Below are 19,899 nucleotides of genomic sequence, written 5' to 3' on the forward strand. Positions count from 1 at the left end.
TATGCGAATCGCCGCGAGAAACAGTCTCTCTAAGAAATACCGCGTTAGTTTGAGGGAAAGTCCCGGGTCGGGGCGAATCTAACCCTAAATCCGCTTCAGGAACCGAGTTATTATGGGTTAGAAGTTGTGAAAAAGATCTCCTTTTTCTAGAAGGAATTAGGTTATTAACGCTTGAACCCTCGTGAAATTCCGCCGTAATATTATTCAAGCCGAGAAAAGTATCTACTTCCGGATTTAAAATTTTATTTTCCTCCTTATTAAAATAGTTAGCGATAGCGCTCCTATATTTGGCGAGGCAAGGAGTGACTCTCTCCTCTCCTCGCGCGCGGAGGCTTCCGGGGAACCGCTCGATATAGCTAGGCCACGTGTCGCGGGGCTGTCAGCTGGGAGTTTTGACGTCTCGTTTAAAGGGAATTCCGCTAACCAATTTTCTTCTTCAGACGGTAAAAATAAGTCGTCATTAAGCGAGTCTAAATTGTTTTCCGGGGCCCCCGTTTCATAATTGTTTTTAAAAATATTCGTTCCTTCAAGTTCAGCCCCGATTGTTTCTCTAATAATATCTTCTAGTAGGGAAGTCTTTGAGGGCTTAAGGTCTCGTGCTGAAGGACATTTATCGGGTGCGCTAGGGATAATATTTTCGAGGTCTACCGAATGTCCGCTGGTTTCGGCTTTGCCGTTAATTAGTATTGCTTTTTCAAGCTGAGAAAATTGCGAGAATAGGCTGGAGTGCCCCCATTCTGGGCTTTTTTCCGGGGAAAGTCGAGTAATTTCTAGAGGGGGCGTCGCGGGACTCGACCTGATTAGTAAAGTTTTTTCAAATTGTGAATATTCCGCTGGGAGTGAAAAATCGTCCGTAAATGTTTCGGAATTCGTCATCTCTTTTTCAGGGGTATTTAATCCGGGTGATTTTTCCGAAGGGTTAAAACATTTTATGAATTTTATCTCGTCACTCGAACTGGAAGAGCTCTCGTTATCTGATATCTTTTCAACCGGGGACATCCATAAATTATTTGAGAACGGGAAATCGGCGTCTAACGAAATGTCATCAACGGGGGCTGGGTTAACCGGTAATTCACGTGGTTGAGTGACCGTTGGATCGTTTGATTGGCTAGACCAATTATAATCGAAGTCGACATATTCCTCGAATTCGTTTAATACATCGCGTTGTTTCTCGCATTCAGCTAAGAAGGTCGGGGTTTTAATCTCGGATGGGACATTATCGATTAGCGATTCCAATTCTCTTAAATTATTACAATTTCGCGGGGCTAGAGGTATAAGTTTAAGGTAGTCAATAAGTTCAATAAAAACGCGTACCAATTCCAAATCTTTCAAACATTTAGGTAATTCACGCGGTAATTCATGAGAGCAAAGGGTTAACGAAGTCAAATAGTAAAAAAACCGGTATAAGAAATCAATGCTTACCGGGCGTGTATCAGATTTAAAATCGCGGAGTGCGTTAAGGAAATTTAGTTCCATATTTTTCGGTTAAAAAATTTCGAATGGGACTTTTTAATCGGGTCCCGGGTCTATTTATGGTCTCGCTTTTAAGACCCCCCCCCCCTTCCCATCGGGGGATGGTATTCCAGACATGAAGGGGGGTGGAATAATGAATCGTGTCTATCCGAGGCGTAATATTATTCAGGTATAATATTTCCCACAGTTTTTTGAAAAACAAGGCCATTACTCACAATTTGAACCGCTCGTATTACGACCCTAAATTCATAGACAGCTTTTCTGATTCGTAAAATCTCGCTTTAGAAATAATAATCGTGACATTGTAAAAAAAATAACATTCCTGTCTTTTGTATTTTTCACCGTCCGCTATAAAAATTCCTCCTTTTATTGAAAGTTAACCTTAAGTCGTAAACTCTCCGGTTGTATTCAATAACTCGGAGGCGATTTTATTTGGTGAGGAAAACTGTCTAGATTTCGTGACAATCTCTAGCGGTAAATTAAGCGTGGGTCCAATGAAACTCCTTAGAGGGTTACCCCCAGAGGTCATCCGGGTTTCAACCCCGCCCCTTAAAATGACCGGTATATCAAGCCTCGCGAATTTACCGATAGTCAGAACAAGTCCAGTAAAAAAATATGGCCTCCGGGAATTCCCGAAAACGCTGGTAAGTTTTTTTCAAATTTTATTTCACTTGGTTATTTTAATTCTAACTTTTTAAATTTTATCTAGTCGTACACTCTCTTCATCATCCTCCAATTCCTCCTCTATGGAAGAGCTGGAGGCTCTTACCTCTATTTCGTGAGTTTTTTGATATTTTATATATTTTCGTTATTGTAATTTATATTTTTTTACCTAGTTATTCACCTGCAAGCCCCGTTCCGGGTTTTTCTCAATGGAACGACAACATTATCCTTCCTTCGTCACCTGATGTGGTGATAATTTCTCCCGAGTAGGTTTTTTAAAAAATCTTTAACCCCTTTTTTAAAAAAATATCCTAAATCATTTTGTTTTTCTAAAGCCCGCTTTCATCATCTCCCTCATCGCCTCCGCTGGCTCTTTCACCACCACCGGCACTCCTTGCTCTCCCCGCCGTTATTCCGGGCGACCACCGTTATGTGGCGTCTTTAATCTCCTTGGCCGCCGTGTTACGCGGTGCATTTAATGCGACACGTAACATGGGCGACTCTCTTAGGCTTTTTTCGGTTGATCACCATGATTCGCCTTCGCTTCAAGCCACCGCTCTGGACTTCCAGGAGGTGGTCGATCTTGCCTGGGCGGCCCAGAACGCCGCGATTGCCCATGTCACCTCGGTGGTAGCGGGCGATTTCGCCGAGACAGCGTTCGCGGCTGATTTGGGGTATTTGATTTTAATTTTCAGATATAAATTAAGGGTTCTAACATTTTTTTCGAAATCAGTTTAATCGCGCCGCCGCCCATCCCTAATTTTCTCATCGACCCCGAAGTCGCCGTTCCTTCTCCCCCAATTATACCTTCGTAAGTTCGTTTTTTAGAAAAAGTATATTTTTTTAAAAAAACTAAATGTTTTTTTTTTACAGCTCTGACCTCCTCAATTCACCGCCTGTTTCGCCTCCCTGGATTTAAAAAACTTTATATTTTCTTGTAAATTGTTTTCAATAAAAAATGTTTTTTCGAAAGAAGTGTCTTTTTAAATAATTCCTAGTAAGCTTATTTTTTGACATCTATTTCCACCATTTTACTCCTTTCTATGGAAAAAAAGTCGGGTATTGTCCCCTCGCCGTTTGGCCCGCGGCAGTTTCTACTTGCAGGTGTGGGTGATTCAACCCCTGCGGACACCCCCCTTCTCTCGACTTGCTCATTGTCATCTTTTTTTGACCGCGAGTGCTAGAATTCTCTGGCTTCATTTCCAAAAATGTCATCCGACGACGAGCAGCAAGAGTCAATGTAAGTTAAAATTTGGCCTATTTTTTATTTTACATTTCTTAAAAAATGATTTTCGTTAGTCCCGAAGAAGACCGCGGGCAATGCGTGGGGGATGTCACACCCCCTCCCCCCATTCTGCCAGTAGTGTAAGTTGAAAATAGTCAAATTTCTTTTACAATTCTTTAAAAAATATGGAAATATCATAGCCCCGCTGGAGGTCGAAGAGGAATGGGGATGGGAATAATGCGGTACTGGCTGGCGCGTGGCCTAGCTAATGCCCCCATCGGAGAAGCGTGAGTCGCATTTGGTCTAATTTTTTTACATTTCTTAAAAAATATGATTTTCATTAGTCCAGGACCACCCCCGCGAATTCCGGGGTACGGGCATGGTCGTCCTGTCCCGGTGTACGGGCGTGGCCGCCCCGTCATACCCGACCCGTAAGTTATTATCCTATAAAATTTCGGTTATTTTTTTAAATATATTTTTATCGTTAGCGGCTGTCAACTCCCCGGTGGGCGGGGGATATTACGACGTCGTCGTTGCGTAAGAAGAAATTTAACTAATCTAAAATATTAATATTAATAATAATGAAAATAATATTTCTTTAGCCTACCGCGGGGTTACCAGACGTGGTCGTGGACGCGGTCCAGGCCATTCTAGCCGCGGCGCTGGTCGATGGGGCCGATTAATGTCTTGAGTATGTCTTACTTTTTAATCGGTGCTCCGGAAATTTTATTAAAACCTATTTCTTTTTTCCAGATAAAATTTAAAAAAAAAACAAATACTCGTTCTTATTCCACCTATAATTATTTTGATACAATCGGTGATGGAAGGGTAAAAAAGAAGCCCCCTAGTATAGTTAGAAACCCCTTTAGTACTTATACTAGCTTCTTTTTTGAAATTTCAGCAGTATATTTCGGAATTTACTTAATAAAAAATCTTGTCCGGGCGCGATATATTTTTTTCCCCGGGGTGCATGAGTCATCCGAGAGATATTAAATACCGGGGGAGCTCCCGGGTTTGCGTCATTTCGTATTCGGGTTTCGAAGCGTTAAGATGTCTTACGATTTGGGTAGCAGGAAACAAGATGCTAACTTTCAGCGGAAAATCAATTTTCGCTGGCGTTTAGGAAAAAATTCGTGTCTATCAATTGGCTTAAAAGGTGAGGACCTGGAAATATTCTTTTTCAACGACGTTACTTTCCAATCCTCGATATGCCTCCCGCCTGTAGCTTTTAATAAGATGTATCAAAATTGGTATCTCATTGAATCACATACTAGAGAAGTTGAGAAAAATAAATTTAGTCTCGAGCTTGCCAAAATTGGGGGTCGTACTTTTGAACTTTTAGCTAGTAAAGGAAACGTTACTCTTTTGGCTTATAAAAGTTTCGGGAAAAAAGAGGAATTCCAACTTGGGGAAGCGGGTATCCTAGCTTTAAATTTATGTATCCACGCCGTCGACAAACATTTGACTGAAATTGAGAAGGAGAGGCCCTGTATTGAAGCGATGTTCGAAGTTCTCAAACTTCACGTTCAACGCGTTGCCGGCTACCCTGACAGCGAAGATTTTGAAGAGATCCATTTCGGCCAAGGAGATTCTGATATATTTCAGGACGTAATGCGTAAATTTGGTTGTTATTCGAGTCCGTTCAATATTATAAGCGATTATACTAATCTAATTGAGAGGCGTAATCTGACATCTGCTCTTCAAGCGTATAACTTGTTCTTCTTGTGTTTTACTCAGTTACCTAGCCTGGTGTATTATCAAAATTAAAAATAAAACATGAAAAAAATATATGTCTTGTTATTCAACTAATATTAGGCAATTGAATGCGCGTCGACTTATTCCTACAAAAAAGAGCAACATTCTTGACTTGCTATTGTCGGAAAAAAAAGAGGGGGACCCCTGGCGCGTAGAAGTCAGCGGCTTTAACGGTCATTGTAAGTATCCATAAAAGGACGGGTGGTGAACGAGGCTCTGGCGCGTCGACTTATTCCTACAAAAAAAGAGCGAGTGGCATTCTTGGCTTGCTATTGTCGGAAAAAAAGAGGGGGACCCATTGTAAGTATCCATAAAAGGACGGGTGGTGAACGAGGCTCTGTAAAAAAGGCGAGGTTAAGTACAGTGGCTCTATAAAAATCGCTCCATAATTTTGGTATCTATAAAAAATGGTATTATGGATAAAGGACCTTATCTATAATTCTGGTTATCTATAAAATCGCTCTATAATCTTGCTTATCTATGGCCAGGCCTATTTCTCTTATGTTGCAAAAGAAGAAGTTGTCAAAAATACCGAGCTATTGCAAGAACGATTTTCTAAGGCCATCACTATAAAGGGGACACAACGATTCCACAAGTTTGTCACTGAAGTTATGGTAGCACCGTTGTCTGTGGACGACAATCTAAAAAAGGTCAAGGTATCTTGTGATGAAAGCGGAGACACAGGCTTAGATGAGTCGGAAAATCGGAAAATATGTGATTTTGTTTCATGTTTATACAAAAACCAACTCCACATTGGAGTTATTGAAGAAGGGTCAGTAGAGTTCGCGGACTTTTTCATCGAGTTTATGCGTCCATCTGGTTTATCAGATAACTACCATTGGCCTAGAAGGAATGATACGGCACGGAATATCTCATAAAATGTGACGATAAATTAAAAATTATGCACGTCTTGCCTACATAAAACGTCGTGTCAAACTACTTTGCAACGTAGAAAAACGAATAAAATATTTTTTAAAAATCAAATGTTATCAATTTATATTCACATTTTGAAGTACGGGGGTAAATTTCAAAATTCAATATCTCGGGAACTAAAAATAATACTTTAAGATTTTAGGTGATTCGTATGCATTAGAGGGTGACAAACTCGAAAACAACCGAATTTTAATTTTTTAAAAATAGCTACATTTAAAATTTAATTTTTTTTTAAATTATTAACGTATGAAATCATTGACTACTTACTCTCTTTCGGCTGCTGAAACTCTATAATATGAGCTCTTGCACGAGTGTTTACGATATTTATGAGCAGAGAAATGAAAATAACAATTTTAGGGGTGGTGGTCATTGTCGAGAAAATGACCAATGTTGTATCTAAAAAACGGATTAACCAATCGTCGTAAAAGTTTCAAAATCTTTTTCACTGACCCAAAAAAACCCTGCACCAAAATTGAAATTAATTTGGTTGATCTATCGTAGAATTACTCTATTGTTTAAAGAATAAATGCATAATTTAATGAAACAATTCTAATATATTTCATTAAATAGGAAAAAATGGACGCTTCGATCGGAGGCATGTCATTATTTTAACGTATTGAACGTAGAGTAAGAGGCTTTTGTAGTATTTATTACCTATATTTGCATTTCAGAAATCTATTTTAACATATTGGATGCCAAGAAAAGAGGTTTTTGTAGTATTTTTCCTCCTATATTTACATATTGGAATGTAATTTAACATAATGAAAGTAAAGCATAGAGATTTTGTAGTATTTTTCTACCTATATTGGCATTTCGGAATTATATTTTAACGTGTTGAATGATCTTAATGATTACAATAGACACTTAATGACATAAAATGGAGTACTAGAAAACTTTGTTTATCGCCAAATGATGATAAGAGATATATTCTACCCTACAGGGTTCGTACCTTAGCTCACGCTAATGATATTAAAATGAAGTTTAAAAATATTTCCATTTGAACGAGTCCCTCTTTTTATACCCGCAAAGTACTGAACGATTCTACCTTATTGATTAAAATAGGTCTTAAAATCATATCTATTAGTACAATTACAATATTTGAAAAAGACACTTTTCCCATTGTGAAAGTGGAATCCAAAATAAGAATCACTTCACTTTAAACGCACTTGAAATTTCAATATAGACTATTTTACCATTCTCGGGTATCTCTTTTTTTTTCTTTAAAAGCTGAAGAAATATTAGAAACGACATCAGTGTTCAATTAATTGTTTCCGAGTATGACAGACGATTTTTGATATTGAAGAGTCATTTTTCAAAAGTAAGATTGTTTTCGGTTATTTTTCAAGCTAGCTTAGAAATCACATTATCTTGTATATATAATTATTTAGTTGTAATGTTAAAGTTTGGTGATGCTGTTAATTCTTAATTACTGGTAACCTTCACTAGAAACTATTATAAGAATTATATATGAATTTATAACCAAGCGTGTATTTACCACTAGTGAATGCAATATCTATCGAAGAATTGAAGAAAGACGGAATCACGTCATTACTAAGAACTGGTAGGGGTGTGCAAAATATTTGGTCAGACCAAATCGAATATTTGATTCGTCGAATCGAATAGCGCTTGGAAAAGTTCGCGAATAATCGAATTTTTTGATCAAATAGTCGAATATTCGAAAAGATAGGGAAAATGTATTTGGCATTTTCAAATAGTATGCAAACTGGTCGAATAACCGCGGGTCTTTTTCTAATTTGTTGAAGTTCAAGGCCAATCCCGGAAGAGCGTAGTGAAATTTCCGAACTAGTCCTTATTTTTGGCACGTCTCTTTAGGCCGCAGTACCAAGGACCATATAAAGAGTAGCTTGCACGTCCGTTATCCATACTGTTTGTATTAAAACTTATTAGCGAAAGGCAGAAGCTGTGTATTCTAGCGCCTATTGGCTATATTACTAACGTGTTCTCTTTTATTATGGAATTTCCTAGAATAGCAGTGTAAAACGTAAACCAAGTCCAAAACAAAACTAAAATCCGGTAGGAAAGTTGAAGTAAGTAACTTTATGGATTTTTCTGTTTAGAATTTTTGAGTTAACTAAATTAATAATTATTGATTTAAAATTAAATAATTGCAATTTTTTAATTTTTAACAAAAGATCTGCTCCCCTGCGTTTTACACATATTTAAAAAACTTGAAATTTTAATTAAGTTTTTCCAAACTATGAAGTATGCAGTATGTCCTTTGATTTCTATTGTAGTTAGTATTTACTAAAGGTTTAAAGTCGCTAGAAGACTTGGTCCTGGAGTGGTACCTAGGGTATTAGCCTAGTTAATTATTATTATTATTATTATTTTGCCATGGTACCCAATTAAAATATGTATGATAATTGATAAGCTGATATGCAGTATATTTTTCTAGGTTGCGGTTAACTCATTTTGATCAAGTCGAAAAAATTGTTCGAAGGAAGGTTGAAAATAAAGACATGTTGGTAAGTTAGAGTTTACCACAGTGGCGTAATATAAAATTCTGGGCCTGCCTGCAGCCTGAGACCATGGACCTCCTTCAGTGTTTTTTATTAAGAGCCTTAGAGAAGGCTAAGTAAATAGTAAAATCAAAAATTTAAAAGACTATCTCTTAGGACGGGCCCGTCATTATACCACTAATTTACCAAGTTCAACCAGGGAACTTTGATCTAGGCTATACTGTATTTGGTTTAATATTTTACTATTTTCAAGTAAAACGAATAGTCATTTCAATTACTTTTTTTTGACAAATATGCTAACTATTTGGCTATTTGAAAACCAAAGACGTCGAATAATTTGATATTCGAAATACTATTTGGTATTTGATCAGTTAACTGGTCTAAATTTTTGCCCTAAAAATATTCGACCAAATTATTTGACGTTATAAATATTCGATTTGGTATTTGCCGTGCTTTGACAAAAATATTCGATTCGATCCCCAAAAAATGGTATTTGCACATCTCTAAGAACTGGTAGCAATCTAAGAGAATTCTGACTAAGAATTCCACCAGGTGTATTAAAAGCGTTACCACACCTATTTTTGTGTTTAAATTGTGATATGTTAGGGACAAAGGAAGCAGCCAGTTTGTCATATTGCGAAGTAATTGGTGGATGTTGTGTATTTCCAAAAATTAAATAATAATAATAGTATGTGTGTGTGTTTATGTAGTATATTTCCACCTATATTTGCGTATTGAACTCTATTTTAACGTATTGAACGTAGAGTCAGAGGTTTTTGTAGTATTTTACTACATATATTTACATTTTGGAAACCTATTTAAACGTATTGAACGTAAAGAGTATATATTTGTATATCGGAAATTAATTTAACGTATTCGTATACCCATTTGACTTATAACAATATGGATTTCAATACATTTGAAGAAGCGAGTATAATGTGACGTGGTTAGATGTGGAAGAAATAAGAAAGCATTTGGAAGAAATGGAAAAGCATATTAAAGCTAGAACCAATAACCCCTGGACCCGGTACTAGATAGGCGACGCGGCTGTCACTTAGCCTCCGCTAGTCCAACGCCACCACTGGCAATAAGCGGAAATATTGGTCCTCAGTAAAAACGAGAACTGACGAAACGTATTCACTTCCCTCTCCTATCGTGCGGCGTTTTACCGCTAAGCTCTTCGGCATTCGGCAGAATATTTCGCGTTCTTTCTCCGTCCGTTAGTTGTGCGTGTATTGAAATTCCATCTAACACGTTTTGGGAAAGTGTTGAAGGTATGTATACATAATATTTATTATTACTTATTAACATTCGAAGACCTAGTGAAAAATACCCTAAATTCACTAAGGAGTGTGCATGAGGGTGTTATAGATGAGGAATTAAAAACACCTAGCTTTGACAAATGATATAGAAGGGTTTCTGAACATCAAGGAAAAACTGATAACTGCGTTCTCTCTTATGACAAATCTCACTAGAGATAATTACGAAGAGATTATCTGCATGCTGATGTTATGCAAAGCATTTTTGTAATATAACTATCATAGTACAATTTTATTATACAAACTAAAAAATCATTTTAATTTATTATTTTTAGAATGTTTTACCAAATGCTGTTCCGGAACTCGATTGCCGATACTGTGCCCACGCATATTTGAGGAATTTGTTTGGATTTATTTTGGAGCGAGTAGCTGTAGAATCAATGGAAGCTACGGAGGAGCTACTTGAATATTACGATATTGAAGCTGTCCATTATGTTGGAGGGTTTGTTATTAATTCTTTATCCAAAAAACTACCTCTACCTCAAAAGCTTGCTTTAAAAGCAAATTTATCCGTTTGTCAGAATCAAACTGAACACGGAAACTGGACTTCGAAGAAAAGCAGAGGAAAACTAGGAAATATAAGTTCAGATCTGTTACACTTTTTACATTTTTACTTTCTATTTCGCATAAACATTTTAATCCCAAAAAAAGGCATTTCCCTAATAAAAAAGTAGTTGCGGAAGAAATTGTAAACAATTCTCTAACAGAAATTAAGTGGGCTGATATCTGCCGAGGTTTAGGTCTAAATGTAAAACTAACTCTCAAAAAGTTAGTTAATATATTCCTTAATATTCATGCCAATGGTTTGCAAACATTTCTAATGCAAAAGCACCAAATTGCCACAAAAAAGCTTGCTAAAGAAAAAAGGTTGCGTAAATTTTTAAAGGACTTTAAAAATACCTAGTTAATTGTGATAACAGCTTTATCACAATTAACTGGTAACAGTATTATTGAGAATTATCTTGTGATAATGTGTACAACTAGTTTCCTTTCAATACAGTACAAATTGTAAAACTTTTATTAAAAATTAAATGAAAGTACATTTTAAAATTTTTGGTGGCATATTAAAACCACGGTTCAATGGAGTTGGGTTACATTTAAGTGAGAGTGAATATTTTCCTTTTAAGGGAGATTTAGAGGACAATAACCTTCGGGATGAGGGTGAGAGATTTAAACTTCCGCTTTTACCTTTTGATAACGCTCTAACCCATTCTCTTAGAATCTGAGTTTTTCCATTTGCATCACCGTAACTTTTCACAGTGGGGTTATCAATGCTGCCATTAATACTTCTAATTTTGCTAAAATGTTGCTCAACATAATCTTGATTTAAATGATTTGTTAATATGAATTTGGCACCTTTATTTAGCATAAATATAACTCCCACGATTGACTTGCCTAAAGAAAAATAAATATTTATTAAATTATAAGTATTGTTTTGAATATGGTTTAATTACTTGAAGCTCTTAAGCCCTCCAAAGTTTCGGTACTAAGCGTCATCATTTTCCTTTCTGCATTAGAAAAATAACCCTCTCGCTCAATAGCATCTCTCTCCTAGTCATTTAAATATTAGAGAAATTAATTCGCAATCCACTAATAACAAAAAATTATTAATTACAATAAAGTTCAAACCTTATAACGCTACTTAAGAATATTATAGCGTGCCTGTAATCTTATGTCATTAGGGTCAGAAAATGGCTCCATATTAGGATTATTTTTACGTTTTCCTTCGTCGAGATTTCCAATATTCATTATATCTAAAAACTTATTCATATAATGGATGAATTTCACAGTGTCACTTGCACGTTCTCCTACTATCTCCTCCATTGCTAACGCTACACTTTCGCTTAAAACTTGGGTGGCAAGGTTCACTCTCATTGCAGTAAACGAATTTAAATAGATATGATCAAACTTTAGCTTGGGTAGTTTTCTAATAATGTTTTACAATCAGTTTCATATACAGTAACAAGATGATCCCGTATTTCTTTTCCATTTTTGAAAAGCTTCCTAGGGGGTAGCTTCTCCTTTTAAGGAGACACATTTTTATCATGTTTCTTTTAATTTTTGGTAATCCACTCTTCGCAAAACAGTTTCGAGTAGTTTCTATGACATGAGGTACATCAAAAATGAAAAATATGGACCGCCTCTCATCCCTGGCATATTTGTTGTCAACTGAATAATACGTACCACCATTCATTTTGTAAAATTTCCTATTGGTAGAAGCACCGTCCCCAACAACTGCCAAGACTCGACAACCAATACCCTCCAAGCGTTCAACCGCTGAAAATATTACCCTATTCAAGGAATCTGCTGTCAGAGAATGTGTTGGAAAAAACGCTAAAGGGAATTTTAAGTTCGTTGTTATGCCGCGCATCATTATTTGAAGTACATGAGAGGGTAAGTCTAAAACATCATTATCCGAATTAATATTTTCTTCAACTTATCTCATTCTGTCCAATGACTCATCAAGGTTGACAAAACCTACAATTTCACCAGAGTTGTTTTGAGCTAATTCTTCTTTTATCTTCATTTCATCGATGCCTAAGCAAATATATCGATGGTGTTCTTCTTTGACAACTAAATCAAACTGTTTCTTAAAAGTAGCGAGAGCTTCATTAGTTAATCCAGGATGATTTATCACGTGTGATGCATAATGAAAAAGTGTCCTTTGATGGGGTAAAATTAAAGCACCAGAATCTCTCAATGCTTTATAAGCCGCAGGAGATTTAGTTTTCATGTACATACACCATTTTATAATGTTGGGGTCCCATTTGCGTGCTGTTGGTTTTTTATCTAACATTTTAATTTGCTCAAGTAAGAACCGCTTTGTAAACGAGTTGGTCTCTTCATTGATTTCATTCCTTAAAATTTCTTCGAAAGCAGTACTTGTGGGTTTGTCTAATTTGACTGCTTCCTTTTTAATGTATTCGTGAAGTTTTCCTTCAATGGACATCATTTTTCTTCTTAATTTGGTTTCAATTTTCATAGCAGCCTTCATTTTCGTTATCAGGTCCTTTTTATGTAATGATTTTTACTTTAATTTTGATTTATTTACAGAGCTATTTGGGCATTTGATTTTTTACTATAAACAAAAAACTTTCGAAGTGAATAGCGAAATAATTTGCAGTGCTGGCAACGTAGGCTCCTTAATTTAGTTTTTGGATAAATAATTAGGGCGCAATTTAACTCCCTTCGTAAATTGACAAATGTAACCTGTTTTCCTTATTTTAAAGAGGTATTCATTCTTCAGATGAACGTCACAATTTCCAGAACAAATTTTCCATTTATCGACTTTAAATAGGATTTTATTTAATTCTTCACATCCTCTTATGCTTTTGGGTATAATTTGATTCAGTTCCGTGACTTTCATCCAGGGGGGAATCTAAAACCGTTACAGTAGTACAAAATGCATTGTCTATTGCGATTTTTAAAACTACAAAGGTCGCATCTAATCCTAAATTAATTAATTCCAACTTAGTAGGAGATTTTATTTTAACCCTATTTGGAGGGCAAACCGTTTTCTGTTCTAAATCTGATAGCATAAATGCTTTCTTGTGGATCGTTAATTATTTGATCTATATGGCATTTGAAATCACTTTCAGAGATAGGCTTTTGAATATGACTATCAACTTCATCTTCTAAATAGTTCAAAATTTTCAGATGGGCGTCTCGGCTTTTCAGGTGATTCTTTAAAGTGGTTTTCAGATGCCAACAAATTCTGTACCGCATCAAAAGTTTCAGAAGCTGGTATCTGGGCAACTGCTATTTCGGCTATATCCTTTCTAATTCCTCTTATTTTAATAACCTATTGTGGATTCAACAATATAAATACTGCAAAAACAAATTCGTATTTGTACTTACTAATTTTAAATTAGGTATAGGGTCTGGATGACACTTTGAGGGTCCATTTCCACCAACGAAGTGCGAGGAACAAACATAAAATCGTTTAAGTCGATTGTTTGTGTATTTACCGCCTACTTCTTTTATTGTAAAATCGAGCCGACCCCAAGCGTTTACCCAGTTTTCACATTTTGTTTTTTCTAAAACTAGACTCGGAAACTTGAAAAATCATTCTTGCACGATCCATAAGAACACCGAATTGCAGGCATATTGAGGTGGCTTAGGCTTAACCCTTAGGAGGACTTGACGGCGCGCGGTAGAAAAAATCCAAACTTCGTCGGCAAAACCGGAGGCAGGCTCAATCACCGGCGCACCGCGTGAAAAATCAAGCGGTCAGGGCACGAAAGCGACGAACTTGACGAAGAGAGAGCGCGTCAACGATTTGCGAGGAGCACGAAACGCTCGCAGCCAAGAAAAGGGGGGTGGGGAAAACGAGCAACTGAGGACCAATTTCCCCGTTTTACTCCGCTTGATGGTGCTGCCACGTGGAGAAAACTAAAACGGCGTTATAACATTGAGTACCGGGTCCAGGGGTGAATGGTTCTAGATTGAAGAGTGGAAATTTAAGCTAGATGAAGCTAGTCAAAGAGAAATTGTACTGAGAAATAAAGTTTAAGATATAAAAACAGATATAGTTGGAAGAGAGCAGAAAACTAGAAAGAGTGTTGTTTTTGTAGTCTTTTCATATCTAAAATATATTATTGAATCAAAATTGTATTTTAACGTATTTTAATACCTATATTTAAATTGTTACGCATACGTGGTTCCCATTTAATATTGGAATATTTATAGTAATAAAAGATATTTTAATTAAAACATTTCTTTATTGTCTAAAAATATTTACAATATTTAAAAAATTTTATATTGCTTAACTTCTTTCATTTTAAAAAATGTAATTGCTTGACTTAAATAAAGCGTGAAAATTGTTAGTTTCAAAATGATATTTAAAAATCTTATCCACACAAATTTCATTTTATTATAATTTGTGTATAAGAATTGTATTTTACCGTATTTAAAATATAGTCAAGTTGTTTTTATCGTATTTTATACCTATATTTACATATTGGAATTGTTACAAAAGGTTTTAGGGGTGAAATGGGGGTAAAATCGTTGAAAAGTTAATGTATTTATGATATTTCTCGCGACGATTTGTTTTTTTCGCATATCAACATATTGTGTTCATGAGCAACTTGTTTCTTTATCTCCGCTTATCTCAAGTATTTAAAGAGTACACTTATATGGTACTTGAACGTATATAAAACTTATATTGACGGTATTTGAGTTATCTCTAAAAATAAAATCTATTATCAGTGAAGGGTTTTGTTTTGCTAAATCCATGTCGACATGTTATATTCGAAAAATCAGGATTAAGAAATAAAATTTAGAAGTACTTTTAATTTACAGACCTATTGCGGAGTAGTACCCTATATAAAGACAGTTTTAGAAGGGAAAAAATATAGAACTTCGTTCCTCTCCAGTAGTAAGTTAAAAAATGAGAGCAGACAATGCAGCACCCCGTAGACGTAAATGTAGCTATATGCATTTTACGCTATTCACCCAGTAATCGAGAAAATTACGTTCGGAGTTCTTGACGCAATTGTAAAAAGATCGCATCCAACGAAATTTTGGGTGAAGTATGTTCAAAACGTTGAATGAAACTTTATCGACTTACACGTTTGTTTTAATGCAGTTCTGGAGAATTGGAGGAAAAAACTAGATCTGGCGTTCCACTATGTTAAGTAAATATCGATTCTTAGATGTATATTAATATGTATTGTTAGGGAAATAATAAATTTAAATTGTGTCATTCAAGGTTGAAAAAATCTGCAACAAAGACTCGACCGTGTCTCAGGAGGATGACGATATTGCTGGGTATAACATATCCACCACCATCGTCTAGCCCACTAAAAAAAACAAAAGCCACCGATCTACCATCGCCCCTATCTAAAACGTCCGAGATCTCCCTACCAATAACGACCTTCTCCGGTTCCCTTAACCCTACCTCTTCAACAATTCTCCAAAAATCAAAAAAGAAACGCTCATTGGACGCGAACGCACCATTGAAGACCAAAAAATCAAGCGAGTCGAAGACGACCCTGATCTCAACCCTTTAATAAATTAAAAAAATGGCCCAGTCCGTGTTGAACCAAAACATTAATCACATTCCAGATTCCGATAGCTAATCCGATTTTGAACCATGTTGCTAATTACGAATAAAAATATTTCATTTTAAGTTAAAAAAAGGCAATTCTGTGTATCATATTTTATATATTTTATAAGACCTATAATCTGTTGAAAACTGACGAATATCAAAATCAATGATACGAGTGTCTAGAGTGTTATTGACGATAACGAATGTTTTGACTGGTACATTGGCCGCTGATACCAAAGTTAGAAAACCGTAGACTTACCGTATAAAAACCTTAAAATCTAGTCCTTCCATTCCCAAATACGGTGAGTCTTCCACGTCATGTTTTCGTGTGTACGAAAGGGTTTACGCGATCATCCAATTGTTAAACATAAGATTCCAGATTAGATGGTGTATGTATTATGGGTAAAACTTGTCAGAAAATGAATTCTGCTTTTAATACGTTAAAATATATTTCGAATATACAAATATAGGTCGAAAAATACTACTTAAATCCCTTTTTAAATTTGATAAAATACATTTCCGATATGTAAAGGTTCTTTTATACGTAACTTAGTACAATAATTAAGTATTTTTAATTTACCGTATTTAAAATATCGGTAAGTGGTTTTTATCGTAACATAGTACAGTAATTAAGTATTTTTAAATATGTAGAGTTTAAATGTTTTGTAGTATTTTTCTATGTATTTGCATATCTGAAATATATTATAGTATCTTTCCGACTATATTTCTGTTTAAGAATTGTATTTAAAATATAGGTAAGTGGTTTTTATCGTATTTTTATACCTATATTTACATATTGAAATTGTTACGCATACGCGGTTCCCATTTAATATTGGAATATTTATAGTAATAAAAGGTAACTATTGTAGAAAATAAAAGATATTTTTCTTAATTTCTTTGTCAAAAAATATTTACAATATTTAAAAAATTGTTTGTTTAACGTTTTTCATTTTTAAAAATGTAATTGCTTGACTTAAATAAAGCGTGAAAATTATTAGTTTCAAAATTATATTTACAAATCTTATCCACACAAATTTTATTTTATTTTCATTTTTGTGTTTTTATAGTATCTTTCCGACTATATTTGTGTATAAGAATTTTATTTTACCGTATTTAAAATATAGGTCAGTTGTTTTTATAGTATTTTTATACCTATATTTACATATTGAAATTGTTACAAAAGGTTCTTTTAAACGTAACTTAGTACTTTTTAATTTACCGTATTTAAAATGTAGGCAAGTGGTTTTTATCATAATTTTTTACCTAAATTTATATATTGGAATTGTTACAAAAGGTTATTTTAAACGTAATTTAGTACATTAATTAAGCATTTTTAAATATTTGAATATCGGAATTGTATTTTGTAGTATTTTTCTATTTATTTGCATATCTGAAATATATTTTATCTGATTTAAAGTATAGTTTAGATGTTTAAATAGTATCTTTCTACCTTTATTTGCGTATCGAAAGTGTTTTAACGTATAGAACGCCAAGTTAAGGTGTTTTGTAACATTTTCCCACCTATATTTGCGTATTGAAATATATTTTAACGTATGGAACGTCGAGTCAGAGGTTTTTGTAGTATTTTACTACCTATATTTTCATTTTGGAAATATATTTAAACGTATTGAACGTCAAGTATATATATTTGTATATTGGAATGTAATTGAACGTTCTCGTATACCCATTTGGAATCAGCTAGTCGAGAGCTTTTTTTATTTTCATTATTTGAAAGAAAAAACGGTAAAAACCAGTAAGCATCGAATATATTTATGTAAATCTACGATACGTGATTATAATCGGCTCGGAAATTTATTATCAATGAGAAATAAATGATAATAGAAATTTTGTTGTTTATGCAGAACTATAAAACAAACAATCATTTCTAAACTTTGGATGACTCCTATTTTGAAGATGGATTATCCACAATTATCTTTTAATTAAAACTGTTTCTTAACTATCGAAGCTGTATGGTGCTTATGTATAAATACGATTCATAATACGATTCTTAGTATAGCAACAAGTATCACCAAAAATTAAAATTAAATGTCTTCTGAATTTTTTTTACAAGGTAAGAGTTGAATTGAATTTTGTTAAAAATATCTTGTAAGATTTAATCGTACATTTTTTCTTTTATTTTTAGCTGGACCCGAGTACCCGATGGGTATGACCCAAACATATTTTTTGGGTCAGAAGGTAAAATAGTTATTCTTAATTACCATAAAAACTTATTTCTATATTTATCTTTTTTATGCTTGAATTTATCCATTTTCCATACTTTATTAGAAATTTATTTTAAAATAATATAGAATTTAAAAAACTAATATCTTTTATTACATTGACCTAAATGCTAAGGATTTCTCTGGTGAAGGAACTTACAAGGAATGCTCAAGTTTAAAAAAAAATTCTTTTGGGACGCTCTAAATGAACTTGATTTCGTCGACGACGTTGAAATCATATGGTGGGAAATCATTCTACCGTACAGCAACCTTATGGAAAAAATTGCCCATGTCTGCAAAAAAACGACATAAAACCAATATTCAAACCTATAAACAAGATTGTGAATTATTTCCCCACTAGAAAGGATAAGTCCACAAAACTAGAAAATAGTGGAATATAATTTTTGAAATGTATATGTCAAATGGGTTAGGTAGGACAAACGAAACGTTGCTTAGCGGCAAGAATAAAAGAGCATGAAGCGGATTTAAGACTAAAGAGACACAAAGCTATTGTTGAACACGTTCAAATAGACAACTCTCACGATATAGATACCAATGAAGTTATTTTGCTTTCCAAGGAGAGCAACCCTATAAAACTCAATATTAGGGAATCCATTGAAATATTAAAACTTAGAATAAAGGAAAAATTAATCAATAACATTGATGGTCCCGCCCATGAAATTGCTTTATATATATATATATATATATTTTTCAAATTTATTAATTTTTATTTTTAATTCTTGTTAACATAAGACATGTTTGATTTTGTGGTGCTACTCTAATTTCATTTACACTATATTTTATGGTGCTGTTGCCCTCAACAGACTCGAGGTCATTATTGTAACATTTCCTGACGACGGCGCTAGTTTTGGCGCCGAAACGGCTGTAGTATTTTAAATAAAAAAATTATTGTACAATAGTGGGTTACGTTCATTTCATAGTATATTATGAACAAGAGGGTCCATTCTCACATATAGTACTATAAACTATAAAATATTCCATGACGTCACTTTTAAACAAAATCCATGTTTTAAATTCAAATTAACCGCGTCTCAATCCGCGTGCGCGCTATCTCTCAACCAGGTTATCAAATATCATAACATATTTTCAACTTATTCCATACGATATTTAAAAGTCTTAAGTACTACTTACGCGTTAATGCTATTAAAATGAATATAAATTTAAGTTAAAACACCTTACGCTACTTGATTGAATTAAAATGAAGTTTAAAAATATTTCCATTCTACGTCATTTTAACAAAGAGTATTCCATGACGTCAAAACACTCAAATCCATGTTTTAAATTCAAATTAATCGCGTCCCCGGGTAATCCGCGCACTATCTTCCCGCATTGGTTATTTCATAACAAAACTTCAACTTAAAACACGAGATGAACAAGCCGTACGTTCAAGTACCGTATAAGTGTACTCTTCGAGATAAGCGGAGATAAAGAAACAAGCCGGTCCTGAACAAAATATGTTGATATTAGAAAAAAGAAATTGTCGCGAGAAATATCATAAATACATTGACTTTTCAACGATTTTACCCCAATTTCACCCCTAAAATACCGGATCCCGAACCTGAACCTGGGACTGGCGTGTCGACCTTACTTTCCCTCTACTAACGAAATATGCAAAAACAATTATTATATGCACTCTCTGGAATTTTGGCCAAAAATCGGGCTATTGGAACATTGTGGAGCGGAGTGGAATTTTAATGTTACCATGAAATTTGAAAATATTTAATTTGACTACACTAATTATTTTTCGAGCAATTTCAATTAT

At 34.5% G+C, this 19,899-nt stretch overlaps 1 protein-coding gene and 1 long non-coding RNA gene across 2 annotated transcripts; one reads left to right on the top strand and one right to left on the bottom strand.

Moving 5' to 3' along the window:
* Positions 1-10,904: 10,904 nt before the first annotated feature.
* On the bottom strand, positions 10,905-14,133 carry LOC149958380 (uncharacterized). The gene is made up of 4 exons (XM_090164943.1): positions 13,707-14,133; positions 11,478-13,650; positions 11,303-11,399; positions 10,905-11,243 (listed from the first exon to the last, which is right to left on the bottom strand). The coding sequence occupies exon 2, from the start codon at positions 12,841-12,843 to the stop codon at positions 12,286-12,288; it is 558 nt and encodes a 185-aa protein (XP_090021069.1). The 5' UTR covers positions 12,844-13,650; positions 13,707-14,133; the 3' UTR covers positions 10,905-11,243; positions 11,303-11,399; positions 11,478-12,285.
* Positions 14,134-17,884: 3,751 nt separating this feature from the next.
* Positions 17,885-18,337, top strand: LOC149958381 (uncharacterized). The gene is made up of 3 exons (XR_016478464.1): positions 17,885-17,968; positions 18,041-18,093; positions 18,253-18,337. It is a non-coding gene; the product is annotated as an uncharacterized LOC149958381 (long non-coding RNA).
* The last annotated feature ends 1,562 nt before the right edge of the window (positions 18,338-19,899 follow it).

Source organism: Leiobunum rupestre, chromosome 2 (genome assembly GCF_980474605.1).
Source record: "Leiobunum rupestre chromosome 2, qqLeiRupe1.1.hap1, whole genome shotgun sequence".
NCBI classification, from domain to species: domain Eukaryota; kingdom Metazoa; phylum Arthropoda; class Arachnida; order Opiliones; family Sclerosomatidae; genus Leiobunum; species Leiobunum rupestre.